At 29.8% G+C, this 25000-nt stretch overlaps 4 protein-coding genes across 13 annotated transcripts in view; 3 read left to right on the forward strand and 1 right to left on the reverse strand.

Moving 5' to 3' along the window:
• LOC124432525 (protein Fe65 homolog) overlaps positions 1–25000 on the reverse strand; it is a 138675-nt gene that overhangs the window by 108059 nt on the left and 5616 nt on the right. For 8 of the 10 annotated variants that reach the window (XR_006944288.1, XR_006944287.1, XM_046981551.1 and 5 more), the window contains one exon: positions 5618–5676. The exons of the other annotated variants lie outside the window; for them this stretch is intronic. Coding sequence is in view for 2 of the 8 variants with exons in the window: in XM_046981554.1 (XP_046837510.1) it covers positions 5618–5660 (43 nt within the window). In the remaining 6 variants the exon portion in view is untranslated. The remainder of the gene's footprint in view (positions 1–5617; positions 5677–25000) is intronic. 10 annotated transcript variants of the gene reach the window in all.
• Positions 6606–8520, forward strand: LOC124432529 (cytochrome P450 6j1-like). The gene has a single exon (XM_046981560.1). The coding sequence runs from the start codon at positions 6828–6830 to the stop codon at positions 8334–8336; it is 1509 nt and encodes a 502-aa protein (XP_046837516.1). The 5' UTR covers positions 6606–6827; the 3' UTR covers positions 8337–8520.
• Positions 10335–13402, forward strand: LOC124432526 (cytochrome P450 6a2-like). The gene has a single exon (XM_046981558.1). It carries the CDS (start codon positions 10531–10533, stop codon positions 12037–12039), a length of 1509 nt encoding a protein of 502 aa, XP_046837514.1. The 5' UTR covers positions 10335–10530; the 3' UTR covers positions 12040–13402.
• On the forward strand, positions 13408–15158 carry LOC124432527 (cytochrome P450 6j1-like). The gene has a single exon (XM_046981559.1). The coding sequence runs from the start codon at positions 13408–13410 to the stop codon at positions 14914–14916; it is 1509 nt and encodes a 502-aa protein (XP_046837515.1). The 3' UTR covers positions 14917–15158.

Raw genomic sequence — 25000 nt, forward strand, 5'->3', positions numbered from 1 at the left:
TTCTATTTAATTTAAGGTAAATTCAATTTAATTTAATGTAAATTTAATTTAATTTAATGTAAATTTAATTTAATTTAATTTAATTAAATTTAATTTAATTTAATGTCCATTCCTTTCAAATTTCTCGGTTAAAATTTCGACGAAATATTTTAATAACAATTTTACAATACAATACTTCATATTATTTAATTGATTCGAGAACGCGATGATAATTTTTTTCTAACATTTTAATTCTTTCTCTCTTTTTACTCCTTGCTCTATTTTTTCCTTTTTATTTTTTTTTCTTTTTTCTCTTTTTTTCTTTATTTTTTCTTTCCTTTTTAAACTTTCGTTCAATCGATTTTTCGCAATCGAAAAATTTTTACAAATTTAAACGTACGCACGTACTTCGTTCCTTCCTTTCTCTCTCTCTCTCTCTCTCTCTCTCTCTCTCTCTCTCTCTCTCTCTCTTTATTTTTTTCTTCTTTATTTTGCTCCATTTTGATAAAAATTTCAATTGCAATTCTTTGTTGAAAAAAAAAAATATATATATACATATATATACAGATATATTCAATTTAAAAATTTATCTCACGAGAGAAAAATCAAAACGATCGAACATTATGAAAAATAAATATAGTATGATTCGATGATTATATCGCTCGTCGTAAAATTGTTAATAAAGAAAATTCTTAACGAGAAAAAAGTTTTGACGAATCAACGAACGAACATGACATTAATATATTTTCTAACAAATAATTCCATAGAACTTACATATGTAAGGATAAAACACCCATCATCCTACTACCATTAACCATAATCGAGGACTGGAATGATCGGCACGTAGTTGGAACGTTACAAGGAACCTTCAACATCCACGGATATTCGTCTGGAGAATGTAAATGACCTTGGAGTGCTTGGTAATATGTAGATTAATCCCAGGTCGCTTGTGAAAACTCAAACTCAAACTATCTTCCTTTCGTCCAAACAGTAAAAGAGAGACAGACACAGACAGACAGATAGATAGATGAGAGAGAGAGAGAGATAGAGAGAGAGAGAGAGAGGGAGGGAGAGAGAGAAAAAATACGTCAAACTATTGTACAGGAACTCAATCGAGAGATCTAACGAAGGATTGATTTGGAAGAAGAAAACAAAAAAAAAAAAAAAACAAAAACTAAAAATTAAAAAAAAGATGAAGAGTTTTAATTAAAAAAAAAATATATATATATATAAATAAACAAAAACTAAAGAATAAGAAGCAAAAAGGATCTTCATATCTTACTTAATTCTTCTTTTTAATCTTTTTTTATTTACATTATTAAAATCCAAATTCACTTTACTTTTTATAAATATATTTATATGTAAAAATTTTATTATAAAAATAAAATAAAATATATTAATCTTAAATAACTTTTTATTAATAAATTTATATATTATAAATTTATATTTTTTTCTTTTTTAATTTAAAAATCTTCTGGTCAATTAGAATCATTTGGCTCAAAAAAAAAAAAAAGGAAAAGTTCGTGGATATTAATTGAATATGAATTTTTTTTTTTTTTTTTTTTATAAAATATATACATATTTATAATAATCGAAGATTTTTAAACATAAGATTAAAAAATAATTAATTAGCATTTTAAATTATTCCAAAATTATGAAACACATAATTATTATTGATTAAATTAAAATTTGTATTCTTCATATTACAATTTAATTATTTAATGTATTACAAAATTAATCTTAACTCTTCTCTCTGATCATCGATCGATATGGAATAACTATAAATCGTAAGTGATATTCAAGATCAATTCGAAATCGTGATTTATTTCAGATTTCTTTTTTTTTTCTCTATTCCATCGATATAAATTTCGTTATGTTGAACGATATAAATCGCTTTTAAATCGCTTGGTTTCCATCGATAAAGTGAAAAAAAAATAAATTTGAATTGGTGGGCACAGAGGGTGGGCACAGAGGGTGGGCACAGAGGGTGGGCATAGAGGGTGGGCAGAGTTTTAAAGAAATCTAATAAAATGATACGTCAGGATCATTCAGAATCGAATGAAAAATAATTCAAGGTCACATTAAATAATTGAACGGATTTCCATAGTACATCCTGTAATATCACTCGAGTTGAACGATGTTCTCAAGCTGTTCGAGGAGCGTCAGGTGGTTTCTAAACCACGATAGAATCGATAGGAACGAGGCTTAATGACAAACGGAGTGGATCGATCTGCCTGTTCACAACGTCCAGAACAACGTCCATCTTGGACGTATTTCTGACGTGTCTATAACCTAGATATTCTATTATTGGTTATCTCTGATAGAAACTTTGGTTTCTTCTTCTTTTTTCTTTTTCCTTTTTTTTCTTTTTTTTTTTCTTTTTTTTTTTTTTTTTTTTTTTTTTTAAATAATAATAATAATAATAAAAAGAAAACAAAGGAAAAATAAAAGTCAGAGAGAATTCATTCCATTAAATTATCTAATTCGATTGATAACGGAAGATGAAGAAAAAATAAATAAATAGAAAAAAGGAAAAAAAAAAAAAAAGAAAAAAAATAATAACAAGACGTTTAAAGGAACATTCAAGGTCAGAGATTGGAGGAAGCTACGAGATTAGAAATTTTTACGATGTAAAAACAAAAACAAAAACAAAAGAGAAGAGGAAAAGAAAATTAGCCTAAAAAGTCTCGAGGAAGGTAGGCGCTTGAAAAGTGGGGCTGAGGGGAAAAGGAGGAGTAGAAGGTGGGCGGGAGGAGGGGACGAGCGATCGATCTTTAAAAATCATCTAAGGATTGAACTTTTTTTTCGGCCCACCTTTTGCAACTTTTTGGCCCACCTCCAGCCCACCCTTAGCCCACCCTTAGCCCACCAACCCACCGCTACCTGTATTACGTTAGGAACGAGATCGTTAAGAGTAGTGAGATATTCGTATCACGTTTCGAAGGGTTATATCCTATCAAAGAGTTCGAAGAATTGAAATTCTGTAAAGATGGTGTGTCAATCGATTTTTCAAAAAGGATAAAAATTTCTCGTGGAATTAGTTTCTAATAGATTTAACAAAGTTGAGCTTCTTAGCTCGTATAATCTATAATGAAATACGATCGTATAACTGTGTCCTTATTCGTCTAATAAAATGAAAGATAGAAAGGAAGGATGGATTATTTTCAGAAATGATTTTATTATATCTAAGAATTTTTCTAAAGTATTGGATAGATCAGATCTTTAAATAAGATATAATAGAACGGAAATGTAGATCTAAATCTGTATAAAAAAATTTATTTGTCGTATTGTGTAATAATAATTATGGTAAAAAAAAAAAAAAAAAAAAAAAAAAAAAAAAAAAAAAAAAAAAAAAAAAAAAAAATTTAATAACATATTTTATACTTATTGTTTAATTTTTCTAATAATCTAAGTCGATTAGATTAAAAATTATTAGTTCAAAGTTTTAATTAATTTTTTAATTAGTTTCTTTCTTCTTTTTGTAATTACTATTATTAATTTTATATTCTAATGAAGAAAAATACGATGTGCGCATACAAATTAAATAATAGATTAGAATGGAAAAGAGAATTTTCATAAACGTTGCTTTTAAAAATATTTACGACTTACGTGACTTAATTTCTAACAGATTAAATGTATTAGATTAGATGCATCGAAAATAGAAAACAAATAAATATAATAATAATAATAATAATAATAATAATAATAATAATAATAATAATAATAATAATAATCAACACATTGAATATAAAAACATTCCTAATATTAATAGATTTTAAATGTTAAATTGATGATAAATTATAATTCACGTCGATGTTCGAATTAATGACGAATCGAAATAAAAAAAAGTAATTAGATATATCCGAATGAAAGTATAAATAAAAATGACAAATGACAAAGAAGAATAATGATTGCAATTGAAAACGTAGAACGATTTGAATTCTTACGTAACTTTGATTTCTAAATATTCCCCAAAAAAAAAAAAAAAAGAAAAAAGAAAAAAAAAAATACCGAGAAGAAAAAAGAAAAGTACATTTCTAATTCTAATCGGCCTTTTAATCGTCTCTAATGCAAAACGATAATATCCCTTAATTGATAATAATCTCAGTGCGTTTTCAATGCCTAGTCTTCGATAATATCAAAATCGAAGCTAAAGCATGATCGATTGCTTTGCTATGTAGATGCATAATCAGAGACAGAGACATAGACAGAGACAGAGACAGAGAGAGAGAGAGAGAGAGAGAGAGACTAAGTGAGAGATAGAGTCATGTATCCAGGCTAAACAGCCCATTTACCTAGCACAATAGAGCCGATGTCGCTGAGGGTTCAACTTAATTATCAAAGGCTCCTGCTTCTGGCAGGAAGCAAAAAGGGTGTTATACACGAATAGGAAGAGAGAGAGAGAGAGAGAGAGAGAGAGAGAGAAATATATATGAAACAGACAAAGAGAGAGAAAAAGGGAGATATATATGAAACAGAAAGAAAGAGAAAGGGAAAAAGAGAGAGAAAGAAAAAGGGAAAAATATGTGAATCAGAGAGAGAGAGAGAAAGAGAGAAAGAAAAAGGGAAAAATATGTGAGAGAGAGAGAGAGAGAGAAAACAGAAAGATATATATATATATGTACATATGTATAAATAAATAAATAAGTAAATATATATATATATATATATATATGAATAAATTGTATATAAAGAGAGAAAAATATGCATGAAAATGAAAACCAAAAAAAAAAAGAGAAAGAAATATATAAAAATAAAAAAAGATACATATGTATATATATATATATATATATATATATATAGAACTGAGATAATTATGGATCAAATAGATCGTTACGATAATTATTAATGATTATTACGTGATGATCTTACGTGGTCTTAGATCGTACATTTACTAATCACGCAAATTCGAATACGACGGTCATGCGATTTCTAACGATACGAACGATATACTTAATTTATTTCCTTTCTTTTTTCTTTCTCGTTTCTTCTCTCTCTCTCTCTCTCTCTCTCTTTAGCAAGGAAAAAATTAAAAAGAATAAAAAAGAAAGAAGAAGAAAGGAAAAACAAAAATTTGCAAGAATTAAAAGATTTTTTACAATTGCAATATAATTGGAACAAATATTTCGTACGATCCGTACGATCGATTGCGAAATAAGATTGTACGATTGTTCACGATGATTGTAAGAAATGAAATCGAGCAAATAATTGAAATTTAAAAAGGATGAAATTTAAAAGGAAAAATGAATAAGATTAATGTGATATTGAAAAAAGAAATGATATATAAAAAAAAAAAAAAAAAAAAAAAAAAATAAAAATATAGTTTCAAATTGAAACGAGAAAAAAAAATAGAGAGAGAGAGAGTGAGAGAGAGAGAGAGAGAGAGAGAGAAAGAGAGAGAGAAGCTGATCGAAATAAATCAAGAACTTCTTTTTTTTTTTTTTTTTCTAAAAAAAGAAATCGTGAAAAAAAATTATGAAAAAGAGTGAAATAATTTTACCAATAAGTCGAATTAAACGAAAAAGTCTCTCCCTCTCTCTCTCTCTCTCTCTCTCACACACACACAAATACACACACACATACGCACACACTTTGGTTCTTTTAAAAAAATTACTTGCAAAAAATGTGAATGACTCACCGAGGCTTTCATAAAGTTCAGTAGCTCGAAATAACGACTGCATTAGACGAATGATCGGTCTGCAAAATAAAATAAAAAGAAAAAAAAAAATGTACATACAAACATACATACATACATACATACATACATACATACATAGATACAGATATACATATGATATAACTATTTATTTTAATAAAACAAATAAATAAATAAATAAAGGTAACTTTCTTTACATTGATGAGAGAGAGAGAGAGAGAGAGAGAGAGAGAGAGAGAGAGAGAAAAGAAAAGAAAGATGAATAAAAAATAAATAAATGTAAAATAAATGTAAAAATGTCCCTTATTACGACATTGATAACAATCAACAGTATAACTATCCTTGCGATATTGCATGTCACCAGGTCTCTAATCATTCAACTACTTAATTCTATTACATAACACCATGATTAGAGTACTTTATCAATCTCCTCCTCTTCCTCCTCTTGCTACTGTTACTTCTATTCACTACTACTACTACACTACTACTACTACTACTACTACTACTACTACTACTAATATAATAACATACTGATACTAATATCACTATTATTTTTCCTGTTATTAAATGATATGGAAACCAAATTAATTGATATAATTAAAATTAAATAGATCATAGTTACAAATTTAATATTAAAAACAAAAAGAAAAATAATGATTGTTCTAATCATATAATCTTCTCTCTCTCTCTCTCTCTCTCTCTCTTTTTGTCTCTATATATTCTATCTCCCTTTTACACTCCATAAATCTTCATTGTTGAGTTGGATCATTTAAAAAAAAAAAAAAAAAAAGGAAGAAAAAAAAAAGTTTTATAACTATATTATGACACATCACCCAAAGGTCATTCCTATTTGCGACGAATAAGCAACATTTAATATACTGATAATATACAAACACTGATAATATACCACTTCTTCATCTATCATATAGATGATATATAATACATAACATGCTACGATAGTATTAACCACTACCACTGGATTACGGTCGAGAAACAGTATCGCGCTAACTAGCAACGTGAAGTGATCTCAATCGCATATGCTTGACAACAAATGGGAGTGAATTTAAAGAGTAGAAAAATTAATAATAATATACCGAGTCCAATATAATATCTATCTTCTACGATTTCATTTGGATAACGTGTTTAAAAAATTTATTTAAAAAAAAAAAGGATCCAATAATAAGGAGTAATCATGAGCTTGTTACTTTTGATACTCTTACTATGTGGATTATTGGCATTGTATATTTATTGCCGCAGGATATATAATTATTGGGATAGACAAGGTATACCAGTGGCACCTTATTCCATACCAATCGTTGGTCACCTGTTACCATTGTTATTATTGCAAAAAAATATCTCACAATTGGTAGCAAATTGGTACGAACGTTATAAGAATAATAGTATGATTGGTTATTACGATGGTATGGTACCGGGATTAATAGTACGGGATCCTGAATTGGTTAAGATGGTACTGCAAACGAATTTCACGAATTTCCATGAAAATGCAATGAAGGTTGATCAGGACGTTGATCCGTTGATGGCTAAGAATCCATTTTTTTCGAAAGGCGAGATATGGTTGGTAGGTAGAAAAAGATTGACATATGCGTTTTCGAGTATGCGATTGAAAATATTATCAGAGACCGTACGTAAAGTTTGTAAAAAGTTTGACGATTATTTGTCTCGAAAGATTAAAGATGATCAAAGGATCGAATTTGAGACGAAAGATCTATTTGGTAGATTTACTGGTGAAGTTGTAGCCAATGCAGGATACGGCATCGAAGGTTTTTGTTTCGACGATAATTATAATCCACAATCGTTTCATGAGATTGGTAAAAAGATATTCAAGACTACCTGGTTTCATGGTACATTGCAATCATTAATGTTCTTCCTTCCATTTTTAAATAATTATTTAAAAATACGATTAATACCAAAGGACATTGATCATTTCTTTCGAACGATCGTTAAACAGGTGATCGATAAAAGACGAGAAGAGAATGAAAAGCGTAATGATTTTTTTCAATTAATGGTCGATCTTGAAAAAAGTGAGGGTCAAAAGTTCGACGAGGAATCATTGTCCGCACATGCATTATCATTCTTCGTCGATGGTTATGAAACATCATCGGCTACCTTGAGCTTCATTTGTTTCGAATTATCGATACATTGCGACATACAAGAAAAACTTAGGAAAGAAATCAAACAAGTATTGGATAAACATCAAGGAGAGATTACTTATGATTCCTTGAAAGAGATGACGTATCTGGATCAAGTGATTAACGAATCGCAAAGAATGCATACGTTATTGGATATAATGGGAAAAATGTGTACCGATAATATCGAATTAAAAGCTAACGATGGATTAACTTGTAAAGTTGAACCAGGTACAAAAATAATTATACCGATTAAATTATTACAAAATGATCCTAAATATTGGATCAATCCGGAAGCATTTGATCCAGATCGATGGAACGAACAAAGAAAATCTGAAATTAATAAATATTGCTTTTTACCATTCGGTGAAGGGCCAAGAATTTGTGTTGGCCTTAGGATGGGATTGTTACAGGTCAAAGCTTCACTTGTTACTCTATTAATGAAATATAGAGTAGAGAGAAATCCAAGAACATCTTATCCAGTAAAAATTGGCCTTTTGGGTATATTATCGACCCCTATAGATGGCCTTTGGGTTTATCTGAAACGTCTATAAAGTAAATCCATTGAATTAAAATTAATGACAATATCAGGACACAATCAAGATTTAATCAGGATGGAATCAGGATGACAATTTTTAGATTACAATTTTATAACCTTTGAATTTACATCGATATATTTAGTTACATTATTATTTCCAATTCGTTAGAAATGATATTAGAATATAATCAATCTTTATATATGTTTGTTTAATATTGATCAACGATGATATCGATAAGAATAATTTAACAATGATATATATTTGACGAAGGAAACATTTTTGTGCTTTTTCTTTCGTTTTTATTATTTATTTATTTATTTTTTCTTTTTCTTATTCTTTTTCTTTATCCTTTTTTTTTCTCTTTATAAGAAAAAATTTAACTCTTTTTTCCTTTTACTTCTTTTTTTTTTTCTTTTTTTTTTTTTTTTTTTTTTTATTTCAACTTACGCAATCATAATTAATAAGGTATTCAAAAAATATAAAACAAATAATTTTCTAATTGTCATTCATAATTCAAACGTAACAATTCAAATAATTCAATATATTGAAAATAAAATGGATTATTATTGATAATCATCGAAACTATAACGAATGGTTTTTTATCATTTCGACGAAGAAAATTAACGAGATTTGCATAATGCAAAATATAATTCCAATTGAATTTAAACGTATTAAACGATTATATGGAATCAGCGATCTGTAAAATTCGAATTGAATTAATTTCCTACCATGTCAAATATTTCAATGTAACTAACGACATCGATTAATTCAAAATCAATGAGAGACTTTTTTCTTGGCCAAAAAAAGATACGAAGAAAACAAAAGAAAAAAAAGAAAAAAGTCACATCCTCTTACGTTATTATTACTGATAACAAAGAAAAAAAAAAGAAAAAAAAAAAAAGAAAGAAAAAAAAACATACGATTTTTTTTAATTATATCAGAATAAATGACAAACTTTGTCCTATTCATTGTTTTCATCCTCATTCGCAAAATCATCACCAATCCTCTCGTACTTCGTTATTATCCTTTATCAACGAAGATATCAGACAATATAAAATAAATATATAGATCGATATTGGGATCACATTAGATCTCTGACCTTTTTTTTTTTCTTTAAATCATTCTTTCAAAAAAAAAAAAAGAAAGGAAAACTCATCAAAGCCTTCAAAAAATTTCATCAGCTCTCAACGACGATTGCATTAGGCGAATTATGGGGCATTGTGAAAAAAAAAACCAAAAAAAAAAAAAAATATATATATATATACGCATACATAAACATGTGAAAATAATATTTGTTTATAAGAAAATAAATAATAAGCTATAGCATATATACGATGCGATATAGAAAATAGAAAAACAAACAAAAAAAAAACAAAAAAAAAAACAAAAAAAAGCATACCTAAATATCCTAATCGAAATATAATGATAAGAACGAAATATAAATATATCCGAATTACATCACATATTAATCTGTCTCTAATTTATTTATTACCCTAATTCCATTACTATCATTATTACAACTATTAATACTACTACTACTAATACTACTACTACTACTACTACTAATACTCTTATTAATAAACGTTATGATAATGATAATCGAACAAATTGATATAATTAAAGTTAGATATGTCGTCGTTGAAAACTCCGTATGAAGAACACACAAAAAAAAAAAAAAGAGAGAAAACAAAAGTAAAATATAATGAAAAAAATAAAAAAGAAATAATCACCCCTTATCATTCTATTTAACTCTCTTCCTTCACCCTATCCCCCCTCCCCCCACCAACCTCACTCCCTCTCTCTCTCTCTCTCTCTCTCTCTCTCTCTCTCTCTCTCTCTTTCTTTCTATCCTCTCTTCATCTTCTTCTTCTTGATCGTCCATTTATGAATCATTGTGATTTTTATACTAACCCAACTGACAAAGGTCACTTTCATTTAGAACAATCAGCATTGAACGAGATTACGACCTCGCTTATCAAACAAACACATAAAGCATGACATACAAGAACACATTAAATGTCAGACTGGTGATTTTAACAGAGAACAGTACCGAGTGAGATTTCAACGAGAGATGATCACATCAAAGATCATTTGACGTATACGTGTAAGTCAAAGATTAGTATCGATCTATCGTGATAACACATCGTTCGTGACGACGAATGATTAATAGCAAAAGAAAAAAGGAAGGAAAAAAAAGGATACAATAATCATGAGTTTATTACTCCTCGTACTTGTACTATGCGGAATATTGGCGCTGTACATTTATTGCCGAAGGATATACAGTTATTGGGATAAACAAGGTATACCAGAGGCACCATATTATTTACCAATCGTTGGTCACTCCTTGCCATTGTTATTATTGCAAAAAAGTATACGCCAATTGGCAGCTAGTTGGTACGATCAGTACAAGAACAACAGTATGGTTGGTTATTACGACGGTGTATTACCAGGATTATTGATAAGGGATCCTGAATTGATTAAAACTGTACTGTTAACGAATTTCACGAATTTCCCAGTGACCGCAATGAAGATCGATAAGAATTTAGATCCTTTGTTAGCCAAGCATCCATTTTTTTTAAAAGGAGAAGAATGGTTAATCGGTAGGAAAAGATTGACCTATGCGTTTTCTAGTATGCGATTGAAAATATTATCAGAGACCGTACGTAAAGTTTCCAAGAAGCTTGACGATTATTTGTACAGAAAGATCAAAGAGAATGAAAGGATCGAATTTGAGACCAGGGATCTATTTGGTAGATTTACCGGCGAGGTTGTCGCCAATGCTGGTTTCGGTATCGAAGGATATTGTTTCGATGATAATTACAATCCGCAATCGTTCCATGAGATTGGTAAAAAGATATTCTCTATAAGCTGGTTACAAAGTGCTTTGCAATCGATAGCATTCCTCTTACCGATTATAAACAATTATTTAAAAATACGATTTATACCGAAGGATATAGATCATTTCTTTCGAATGATCGTTAAACAGGTAATAGAAAAGAGACGAACAGAGAATGAAAAACGTAACGATTTCTTTCAATTAATGGTAGACCTTGAAAAAAGCGAAGGAGAAAAGTTCGACGAGGAATCATTGACGAGTCATGCAGTCACGTTCTTCATAGACGGATACGAAACATCATCGATGACCTTGAGCTTTATTTGTTTTGATCTTTCCGTACATTACGATATACAAGAAAAATTGAGGAAAGAGATCAAAGATGTATTAGATAAATATCAAGGTGAGATAACTTATGATTCCTTAAAAGAGATGACGTATTTGGATCAAGTGATAAATGAGTCCCAAAGAATAAATACATTATTGAATACAATGACTCGAATATGTACCGATAAGATTCAATTGAAAGGTAACGATGGTTTAACTTGCACAGTTGAACCAGGTACAAAGATTATTATATCGCTTCAGTCGTTACAAAAAGATCCAAAATATTGGATCAATCCGGAAGCGTTTGATCCAGATCGATGGAACGAAGAAAGGAAAGCCAACATTAATAAATATTGTTTTTTACCATTTGGTGAAGGTCCAAGAATGTGCGTTGGACTTAGGATGGCATTGTTACAGATGAAAGCTGCACTTGTAACCATATTAATGAAATATAGAATCGAACGAAACCCAAGGACTAGTTATCCGCCTAAAATCAGCACTTTTGGGATAATGTTGACACCGATCGACGGGCTTTGGATTTATCTGACACGTCTTTAAAAGAAATTCAAAGTCAAACCGCAGATGAAATTTCCAATTAGCTTGATTGTAAATGAAATTTACAATACAGACGTAACCAGAACACAATACAGATACAAACGGGACACAATCAGGATACAGAGTCCAGACGCAACCTGGACGCAATCAGGATACAATTCAGATGCAACCAGGATGTAACCAGAATACAATCTTGATGTAACCAGAATGCAATCAGGATACAATTCAGATGCAACCAAATTGCAAGCAGGACACAATTCAGAGGCAACCAAATTGCAAGAAGGGCACAACTTAGATGCAACCAGAATACATCCAGGGTACAGTCCAGATGCAACCAGGATGCAACCAGAGTACAATCTTGATGTAATCAGAAATGCAATCAGGATACAATTCAGATGCAACCAGAATCCATTCAGGGCACAGTCCAGATGCAACCAGGATGCAAGCAGGACACAACTTAGATGCAATCAGAATCCATTCGGGATACAATTCAGATCAATTGCGAGACATAATTAATGAGACATAAAATAGAAAGAAATTCAAGAATTAAATATCCAATTGATATCGACGTTTTGACTATACTCTCGATGCCTTATTGGCATTTTTCATATATGAAAACTAACATCTGAATAATAATTGTCAATTATGTAATATTACTTTCGTTTTGCATCGAATGGAAAAAAAAAAATATGTATATAAAAAAAAAAAAATATATATATATATATATACAAACTTACATGGAACAATTATTTATTTATAACAAAATATATAAACAAATGTGATCTGTATACGATAAAAAAATTCCAGAAAAAACATTGATAAGAAAAAAATTTTACTTCTTCTGAATAACTTCGTTTCTAATCTTTCTAGTCTCTAATTTCATGATTATTATACGTTATTCTCGCGTTATGAAAAAAATCAAATTGATAAAATTCAAATTGGATGTGAAAAGAAAAAAAAACACCCCGTATCATTTTCCCTTCCCTTTCCTCCCCACCTCTCTCTCCCTCTCTCTCTCTCTCTCTCTCTCTCTCTCTCTCTCTCTCTATTTATCCTCTTTATCATCTTACTCGTCCACAATTATTTTTTATTTCGCAATGATAAACGTAGATATCAAACGAGAGTACGTCTTTACTTATCGCAAAAACACAAAGTACAAGAACGCAATACATATCGCTCATACGAATAATATTGAACAGTAGAGAGTAAAATTGCGACGCGAAAAGAACATTTCATAAATTTGCTCGAAATACAGTGCGCGTTAACATTGAAATACAAATATTTAAACATTCTGCTCTTCTTTCGATTTCATTCGAGACACCGTGTATAATTAATTACGAAATAAAACAAAAAAAAGAAAAAAAAAGAACCATGAATTTGTTAATGCTCGTACTCACATTATGCGGAATATTGACATTGTATATTTATTGCCGCAAAATATATAGTTATTGGAACAGACAAGGTATACCAGAGGTACCATATTCCTTACCAATCATTGGTCACCTGTTACCATTATTATTATTGCAAAAAAGTATCCCGCAAATGGTAATAAATTGGTATGATCGTTACAAGAACAACAGTATGGTTGGTTATTACGATGGTACATTACCGGGATTATTGATAAGGGATCCTGAATTGATTAAGATGGTACTGCAAACGAATTTCACGAATTTCCATGAAAACGCATTGAAGGTCGACAAAGATGTAGATCCATTGGTAGCCAAGAATCCATTTTTTTTAAAAGGAGAAGAATGGTTGATCAATAGGAAAAGATTGACCTATGCGTTTTCGAGTATGCGATTGAAAATATTATCAGAGACCGTACGTAAAGTTTGTAAAAAGTTTGACGATTATTTGTATAAAAAGATCGAAGATGATCAAAGGATCGAATTTGAGACGAAAGATCTATTCAGTAGATTTACTGGTGAAGTTGTCGCCAATGCAGGATACGGCATTGAAGGTTTTTGTTTCGATGATAATTATAATCCACAATCGTTCCATGAGATGGGTAAAAAGTTATTCAGGATAGGCTGGTTACAAAGTGCTTTGCAATCAATAATGTTTTTCCTTCCGTTTCTAAATAATTATTTAAAAATACAATTTATACCAAAGGACATTGATCATTTCTTTCGAACGATCGTTAAACAGATAATAGAGAAGAGACGTGAAGAGAAAGAAAAGCGTAATGATTTTTTTCAATTAATGATCGACCTTGAAAAAAGTGAAAATCAAAAGTTCGACGAGGAATCATTATCGGCAAATGCATTATCATTCTTCGTCGATGGTTACGAAACATCATCGGCTACCTTGAGCTTCATTTGTTTCGAATTATCGATACATTGCGACATACAAGAAAAACTTAGGAAAGAAATCAAACAAGTATTGGATAAACATCAAGGAGAGATTACTTATGATTCCTTGAAAGAGATGACGTATCTGGATCAAGTGATTAACGAATCGCAAAGATTAAATACGGTCTTGGATATAATGAGCAAAATATGTACCGATGGTATTCAATTGAAAGGTAACGATGATTTAACATGTAAAGTCGAACCAGGAACAAAAATGATTATACCAGTTCGTTCGTTACACAGAGATCCTAAATATTGGATCAATCCGGAAGCATTTGATCCAGATCGATGGAACGAACAAAGAAAATCTGAAATTAATAAATATTGCTTTTTACCATTTGGTGAAGGACCAAGAATTTGTGTTGGTCTTAGAATGGCATTGTTACAGATCAAAGCTGCCATTGTGACCCTATTAATGAAATATCGAATAGAAAGAAATTCAAGAACCTGTTATCCAGTTAAAATCCAGAAGTTTGGTATATTGTCGACACCGATCGACGGTCTTTGGGTTTATCTGAGACGTCTTTAAAAAAAAAAAAAAAAAAAAAAAAAAAAAAAAAACACACACAACAAAAAAAGGATTATCTTCTTTTTTATTTTTTACTTAATATCGCTGAATGACATTTATGATGACTAGACGAAGATAATTATTGTTATCTGCTGAATACAAAATATTATTCTTGTCATTCATTTCTAATCGAATGAAAAATTTATTCTTAATTCATTTCATGTAACTCTGTTATATACTCTTTCTACTATTGATAAATTATATATATATATATATATATAAAAAAAAAATATACATACATATATATATATATATACACATTTACGATAATAATTTCTAATATAAATAAAACCAATACAAATAATCAATCGTTCGATTACTTGATAACATCCATAACATTTTTTCCTTCTTTTTTTTTCTCGTATAACTTTATCATTAATTTTTATTTTTATTATTATTATTATTTTCCTTTTATATAATGAAATAAATATAGATAATATATTGAACGAGAGAGATATAGAGACAGAGACAGAAACATAGAGAGAGAGAGAGAGAGAGAGAGAGAGAGAGAGAGAGAGAGAGAGAGAGAGAGAAGATAAAGAAGACGTTCTAATACTGCGAATGTATTTCAACGGATTGCTTGAGTGGTTTCTCATGTTCAACATGGTCACGTGCACACAGTCACGTTCAAATATTACACACACACATACACATATACATACATACATACATACATACATACGTACGTACGTACGTACGTACATAGACGGTCACGTACTTACAATTGTACATTTTCTATATTTCATAAGATTTCCATCATGAAATACAGGGGAACAGGTACGTGCAACACAGGGACACAGCAAATAGTGACATGAGAGTCCTCAAGGTCGATCCTACTCTTTTCTATTTATTCTATTCATTTTTTTCCCAACCCCCCCCCCCCCACCACCACCACCCCTCTCTTTCTCTCTCTCTCTCTCTCTCTCTCTTTTATACAAAAGATCGGGGAATGAAACGTAATCGAAATGCAATACAAATGTTATATTTCAAATTCAATCGTATCGATCGAAATAAAAAAAAAAAGTCATAATTATGAACAAAAATTTAATTGGAGAAAGAAAAATTAATCAATGCGATACGATAACGATCAATAGGATTTATCTAATGATTCCTAAAATTTTCAATGATTCATATTTCTCTTTTCCTATGGGATTTGACCCGTTCTCAATTGAGTTCATTGAATTCATTTGATTTTCATTTCTTACTTGACAATCTTCTCTTTGGACTTCGAAAGAAATTTTATTGTCTGAATAAAATAAAGAAATATATATATATATATATATATATATATATATGGTTGTATGTATGTATGTGTATGCGCATGCGCACGTATGTACGAAAGAAAGAGAGAAAGGGGTGGGGGAGGGAAAGACAGGATAAGGGTGGGGGTGGGGGGTGTTCCAGAGGATGAAGTGGTGGTGAGGGTGAATGAAGGTGAGAAAAGGGAGTTTGGAGTCGTACTGCATCTTTCTCTGATTTCCCATGGGATATCGATACTTCAAAAAGATAAAGAGAGAGAGAGAGAGAGAGAGAGAGAGAGAGAGATGAGTAGAAAAAAAGAGAGAGAGAGATGGTTGCAACGCATGTCTTCGAGAAGCATGATATATTTTATCGGGTTTCGAGAAGCTAGCATAATTCCAACCCCACGTTCTATCGGGGTTGTTATTCGAACCCCCGTGAGCTGAACGAAACAGTTGGGGAGGATCTCGACGAGGGATCAACAGGTACAGGACTATCCAGTCTCGTTCAACAACCTCCATAAATATTCTCTCTCTCTCTCTCTCTCTCTCTCTCTCTCTATGTATGTATGTATATATACATATTATTATTATTATTATTATTATTATTATTATCATTATTATTATTAGGTAGATTAACTGATTGCAATTTCATTAATCATTCAATAACAATAGAAAAAAAAAAAAGAATAAAGTTAGAACAGACGAAACTCGGTGATCAAAGTAAATAATCAAACTCGATAAAAAAAAGAAAAAAAAAAAAAAAAAAAGAAAAAAAGAAAAAAAAATGGAATTATAATTAAGTCAGGATAAAAGCTAACTTTGGTCGCAATTAGATCGGAAAAAAATTTAGGATCGCTTAACGAACCAATCAATGATTCGAAACATAATTCGATCGATGAACTATTACGAATCAGTGACAATTAAGAAAGAACTCGATCGAAATTAATTCGGGAATAAAATTCAATCGAAGTCCCGTTAATTAACACGATTTTGATTCGAATTTGATTCTATTTCAATGACTAGGAATATTCAAAACAATATAGCTCAGAAACAATAGTGTAAGAATTTAATTTGAAAATTTGTTAGATAAATTATAGTCGGTATAATTTGGTAACAGTTCAGAAACGGATCGATTCGAAATTCATTGACAAAACAATCAAAATACAGTCAACCAAAATTCCGTCACAACACGGCCCAATTCGAATTCAATGACAATTCAATAACACGGACCAATCAGAAATTCAATGACAATTCGGTGAAACGGCCCAATCAGAATTCAATGACAATTCGATCACACGGCCCAATCAGAATTCAATCGTGATTCAGTAAAAATTCAAAAACAATCCAATCAGAATTCCATCAGAATTCATTTCAGTAACAATCCAATCATAATTCTGGTCAGAATTTTGTCACAGCTCAGACCCCCTCTACCCCCCATTGAAATCACAAAATCGAGTAAAAGCAAAAAGATAGAGTACATAAAAAAAAAAAAAAAAAAAAAAACAAAAAAAAACAAAAAAAAAAAAACAAAAAACAAAACAAAACAAAAAAAGAACAAACAAAAAATCCTCAGTAAATCTCAATATCAATGTAACCTGAGGAGAGTATAAAAAATCAAAATAAAAAAAAAAACCATCATAAACTTTGCATCGATCATAATAATGCACACGATTATCGTCGTATCCTTGCAAATGAATTTATCTTTAATCCGACAACCTCTTTATTGCCATATCTCTCTTTATCTCTCTCTCTCTCTCTCTCTCTCTCTTTCTCTCTTTACGTCATCTTTTAGCCCCACCCCATCTAGCAACCTACCCCCTCTCTCTCTCTCTTTCTCTCTCATAAAGTTTTGTTCGTTAAATGAATCCCTAAATCACTCAGACACGATTTATTATCGTTATTACGCGTCGTCGCTGAACGAAGAGAAAAAGTGGGGTTGAATGTAGAGATAGTGATAGGGGTAGGTGAGGGGTTGAAAATAGAAGAGAGAGAGAGAGATAGAGAGAGAGAAAGAAGAAAAACGAGATTTGCGTCAGTGTTTACCGTGTTTCCCTTTGGGTATCATCCCGTTGGTAGCACTGAATGCCACTATCTGCTTCACCCTCTTCACCCTTTAGCACCCACACTTTCATATACCTTGTTTCCAATTCTCTCTCTCTCTCTCTCTCTCTCTCTCGCTGTCTCTCTATTTATCGTACTCTCATACTCTCTCTTTCATGTCCATTTGCCTCTTCCATTGCCTGTTCGATTCTAACCGGAAACTGACGTCATAAATTTTGGACGAGTTACGTATACTATAGGATATATAAATAAAATTTCATAACTTCGAATACCAACTTCCTACCCATTTCCGTTGTTTACGTTGCTATAATATACACAAACCTACACACACACAGACAACAGACAGATATACCTATATATATGTGTGTGTATGTGTATACACCTATGATCTATATAAATTGATTTTTGATGGATAGATACATCGATTAATTTCCATATTAATTTGATAATGCACCGAACACATTGAATATTTAATGTTATTATTATATGAATAAACATTTTAATGTATCAATTTGAAATTATATCGATCGATGGATGTGAACGACAATATCGTTTTATTTTAAACATTAACATTGACAAATGTTTTTCAAAAATTCGTCGATTTAACTCAGACATAATGTTTCATCAAAATTATCTATAATTTTTAATCTTATTATACAATTTATTGTATTCCCTCAAATGACGATAGTAATTATTTTGGGATATTGATTTTATCAATTAATCGATACTTCAGCGAAGATATGACATATTGTTAATGTTATTTCATTAACGCGGAATACGATTCCATAAGTTTTAGAACGATTAATTAAATCTTAGATAATTTTTCATCAACTTTCCACATAACCCAAATCAAAAGGTATGCATCAATTTACACAGTGTACATTGATTTATTAGTACGACGTAGAGAACATAGTTAATTCGAATTTTTTATGGATTAATATTATGGATTAATCTCTTGTGTTTCAATCAAAAAATCAAAAAAAAATCTCTTTGAATTTCGTTGCTTTTTAACGATCCAATATCACACAAATTTCTTGTAACAGTTCGTTTATACAATTACTATATACAATACATACAATTTACGTATTAACTCTACGTATATATATATATATGTATATATTAATAATGAACGTTACTGAAAACCTAATTAAATCAAAATCATAGTTAAATCGTATTCCGTAATGTACACATCCGTGTGGTACATGTTTATTTACATAATTGTAAGAGACGATGAATAAAGAAAACAAATACATACATTAAATTTAATCAATGATATACTCCGATAATATTCACGTGAATTATCAGAAAATAATTAATCCTATTATGACGAAGAATCCATTTTGAATCCAGATATTAAAGTACAGTAAACCAATCGGTAATAGATCGTGACATTAACATCTCTCTCTCTCTCTCTATCTCTCTCTCTCTCTCTCTCTCTCTCTCTCTCTCACACACACTATCCCACGTGAAACAAGTTTATACAAATCACAGTATGTGAAAGAGAGAAAGAGATACATTCACATACACACACACACATATATACATTTACCCTGAGGTATGTGTTACAAGCGTAAAATGTATTCCGATTGTGCGTTAGAGAATACAGTAACCTACACACATACACACATACAAGCATACACAAGCACAGGTATGTAATAGATTCGAATATTCGAAGCTGGCTGATGTTATGTCAATAAAGAGAATAGAAAGTGAGAGAAAGAGAGACCACATTCTGTCTCTCTCGTTAAAAGTGAAACAATACGTAGGATGAATAAATCAAAGACACTGAAAATAACTATCCTCTGTACTCATCGTAACACAGTTACGATCGATACTTGGCTCAGGCGCAGAAAAGACCGAGAAAAATAACGTGCGTGTGGATCAAACGATAACTGATAAAATGAAAATCATTTTGAAAAAGAAAGAGAAAGAGAAAGAGAGAGAGAGAGAGAGAGAGAGAGAGAGAAGAAAAAAAAATTTAATAACAAATCTCCAATATATTTCCAAATCTTTGATACTTAGTAATAATAATAATAATAACAATAATAATAATGAGTGAATATATTGATCGGCATCGGCATATAAAGTAAAACCGCAATAAGTTTTACATATCAAACATGTACATATACTTTGGTATATTGGCGTATCCATGAATACAAAAAGAAACTCTTACATGTAAGAGATACAGAGCATACGGATTTGGCAATGAGTAAGAAAGAGATAGAAATAAAGACAGAGAGAGAAAGAGAGACGAGACGAGAGACGAGAAGTCTCCGGTATCTTTATGACCTCCAGGGAACCTAAAGTGGTTTTATCCTTGTGTAGCTGTTGGACTCCCTTTATACTAAAGGGCATCTCTACCAATACAAACTTCCTTCGAGGTAAAGAAAGACACGCGAATGGCTACAACCAACACGTGTATTTCTATAACCCCAGTTAGAGTCCTCAAACCCTCCCTCTCTCTCTCTCTCTCTCTCTTATTCTCTTGCTCTCATACATATATATATATATACATACTCTTGGAGATACTACAATCAAGATAGGCAAGTGACAAGGTACTGTCCTTGGAAGAGGACAGAATATTCTATACAATACATACCACAATATGATACATGCCATCGCTGTAGGGTTAGAAAGGACACCTAAATTAGAAGGAGTAAGGGGTGAAAGAGAGAGAGAATATTTTGAATAATATTATTATTAATTAATGATTTATCTCCACCCTTCTTTACTTATCCTTATTGTTAGAATATATAAATATATATATATATATATATATATATATTTTCTTTTTTTTTTTTGAGGACAATATAGTACATTAGTATTTGGGTACTTTGAAGTGGATGAAAGGTACATATGAATTTGAATGAATTAGAAAGAGAAGGAAGATCTTTTAATGATATTTATCATAATCCTCATTATATTTTACTATTATAATATTTTTTTGAAAATGATTTATCTTACACAATATACATTGACACTCACAATATGGTATAATTTGTAACTGTTGTTTGTTAGATATATAAAAATTTCAATGATTGAATGAATATGAATGAGATCAAAAATTTTCTTGAATAATATTTACTCCTTTAAGATTATAATTTTACTATTTCTCATTATCTCATACTGTCATAGTAATTTTACAGATCGATTATTGTACACAATTGATGATGCCCTAATATAGAAAAAGGTATAACTGTGAGGGGGCGGGGGTGGATAGGGATGAAAGGTAATGAATTTGAATGAGTTATTGCAATAAGAGAATATTTTTAATAATTTTTACTCATACAACGTAATCTAATATATATATATATATATATATTATTTTTTTTTTTTATTTCTTTTTTACCAGTATAAATTCATGAATAAATAAGTTTAATAGTATATTTGAATTCATATTAAAATCGATAGACGGTCCGTCGTTCTGATATAAACTAATTATGACTTTAATTACCTACGTACATATCTCGTTATGGAAACGAGTATGAGAGAGAGAGAGAGAGAGAGAGAGAGAGAGAGATGGAGAAAGTCAGATTAATATTTCAATTAAACCACGAGGGGACAGAAATTTGCCACGCTAATACATTTAAATAATTGAAAGGACACTTAGGGTCGTACGTCAGTTCATTTTTCGTAAAAGATAGCGATAATATCGACAGCTGAGGGAATCTAACCAACCGATATATTCTCATTTTAGAGAAGACTACAAATCGATTATACACACACACAGAGAGAGAGAGAGAGAGAGATAAAGAGATAAACATATTTATAAAATAGTATAAATAATTTATATAAAAAATTCCATAAAAAATATATACGTTTATATATATATATATATATATATATATATATGTTTAATATATGTGTGTAAAAATAAAATGGACTGAATATAATAATACAATAGAAATAAATTTATGAATAGAATTTAATGATAAATTATATTTAATAATAATGATCTTCGAATTAAGAAAAAAAAAAAAAACAACAAAACAAAAAGAAAAGAAAAAGAAAAAAGGAGGATCTCTCGAAAGTAATCTATTTCTAATCTATAGATCAATAATAAAAAAATAAATAAATAAATATATATATATATATATATATATATATATATATATATATATATATATCAATCAATTAATTTACTTATCTATCTATCTATTTATCTCTAAATACAATATTGAAATCGATACTTGTATCGAGTCAAAAGGAAAAACTTTCTAATCCGATAATCGATATTAGAGAGAAAGAGAAAGAGAGACAGAGACAGAGATAGAGAGAAAGAGAGTGAGATAGATAAATAAACATGATCGTATCAATCGTAAGGCGTAATCGAGGATGATAAAATATTTTTAAAAGATTTTCTTTCGAAACAACAATAGAAAAAATTCATCATCATTAACTTGGCGTATGTGTGTATAGATATTTAAAAAAAAAAAAAAAAAACAATCAGAATTTTCTCTCTCTCTCTCTCTCTCTCTCTCTCTCTCTCTCTCTCTCTATCTATCTCTTTCTTTTTTCATTTCTCTTTAATATAAATCTGAACCGACATTTATTTGCATATAGTTTTTATTTTTATTTTTATTTTTATTCCTTTTTTTCTTTTTTTTTCGTTTTGTTTCTTAATTAATGCAGACACATGTGCGCGACACACGGCGCATTTTTATTCATTGATTGATTGATTGATTTATTTATTTATTTATTTATTTATTTATTTGTTTATTTGTTTCACTATTTTCGATAAGTTAAAAGAAAAAGAAAGAAAGAAAATAAAATAAAAAAAAAGAAACAAATGTGAATTCGATTGATTAAAATAGACTAGCGTTTTGTCTGTCTTTCTTTCTTTCTTTTTTTTTTTTTTTTTTTTGGTGAATCTCATAAAGGATTTCGCGTTGAAAGCGTAGGGCGAACAATAATATAAATACGTCACTGCGATTTAGAATTTCCTCGATCAGAAATGTTACCATTGTCCTTTAGGGTTACAATCCATTTGCGAATTCGATACAATAACAAGTTTGAACAATCCACTTGTACAGGTTCATTCTCTATCTATCTATCTATCTATCTATCTATCTATCTAACTAACTATCTATCTATCTGTCTATCTATCTGTCTATCTCTTTTTAAAACGTGTAAACATTGAAAGCACCCATTCGAACGTTTTGTAAAGTGTTTCAATTTTTTCGAAAAGCTTAGAGCACTGTTTGATTTACTTAAGCATTGAATAATCCTAAAATGATTTTGATCTAATACATTTCAAATATGCCAAAAACGTCGACTACATTTTTATACATTCGATTGATCATCGAACGATCTCTTTCATTTGCATTTCTTTTCTTTTCTTTTTTTTTTTTTTTGTATTCTTTTCTTTTTCTTTTTTTTTGTTTTTTTGTTTTTCTTTTTTTTTTTTTTTTATATATAATTAAATACGTTTAAATTTGATTTTTATTACATAAAATTATTATTTTATTTTATTTTTTTCTTTTTTACTACATAATTTTATTTTTATTACATAATTTTATTACATAAAATTTTTTATGTAATCTTTTTTTTTTTTATTACATAAAATTTTTTATTACATAAAAATAGTAATTGAAAAATAATAATGACGATGATCGAATGGAAAAATAATTGGATATAATAATTATCGTTGATATATAAAAGGAAAAAAGAAAAGAAAAGTAAAAATAAACGAAAATAAATTGATTGATTGATTGATTGATTGATTGATTGATTGATCAATTAATTAAATAATTACTTAGTTTAAAAAAAAAAAAAAAAGAACAGTGTAGAATATAAAAAAAGGAAAATAAGTGGGTGCAAAAAAAAGAAAAAAGAAATAAACAAATAAACAAATATATAAATGAAAAATAAGTAGAGAAAAGGAAAACAAAATGGATCAAAAAATATTATCTACGAATAAAACTTTGTTCAGGGAATATGTAGACCTTGTTAATGTTCCAACACACACACACACACACACACACATACACAAAGACAGACATAAATGTATACACATATAGCCAAACATAATACATGCTCAGACATATGACATGTATATCATGTATATATATATATATATATATATATATATATATATATATATATATGTGTATATATATATGTACAAGTATCTAGCTACCTGTTACGGAATAAGGAAAGTTTCGTAATTGCGACGAGCGTAATTGCGAGGGTCGATTGATAATTCTCGCGTGGTAAATTTAACGTGTACCAAAGTTCTTCGCTCCGTTTACGTTGGAGCATGTAAGTACGTACATAGTAAGGGCACGTAAAGTCGAAGAAAATGGGGTAAAGGGGGGAGAGAACGAAAGAAAAAGAAATGAAAGAAACGGGATGGAGAGAGGAAAAAAAAAATTAGAGAAGAGAGTAAATATAAAAAAAAAAAAAAGAAAAAAAGATGGACTGACTACAGTATGATAGGCGAGGATAGGTGAGGAAGAGAAAATGAACGAGAGAAGAGTCGACGAAAAAGAAAAAAAAAAAAAAGAAAAAAGAAAAAAGAATCGGAAGAGATAAAAAAAAAAAAAGAAACAAAAATAGGATGAGAATTGAGCTGAGGTGGGCTGGAATAAGGTGGGGTGGGCCATGGTGGGCTTGGGTACGCTGTGGTGGGCTAGGGTGGGCTATGAACGAAAAAAGAATGAAAAAAAAGATAAATAAAAATAAAATATTAAATCCATTCAATTTAAGGACTATAAGAAAATATGTATGTGTGTATGTGTGCG

Source organism: Vespa crabro, chromosome 25 (assembly GCF_910589235.1).
Source record: "Vespa crabro chromosome 25, iyVesCrab1.2, whole genome shotgun sequence".
In the NCBI taxonomy this organism is placed as follows: Eukaryota; Metazoa; Arthropoda; class Insecta; order Hymenoptera; family Vespidae; genus Vespa; species Vespa crabro.

Coding starts and splice junctions, on each gene's coding strand:
- LOC124432529 (XM_046981560.1), top strand. CDS start 6,828: ATGAGCTTGTTACTTTTGATACTCTTACTATGTGGATTATTGGCATTG.
- LOC124432526 (XM_046981558.1), top strand. CDS start 10,531: ATGAGTTTATTACTCCTCGTACTTGTACTATGCGGAATATTGGCGCTG.
- LOC124432527 (XM_046981559.1), top strand. CDS start 13,408: ATGAATTTGTTAATGCTCGTACTCACATTATGCGGAATATTGACATTG.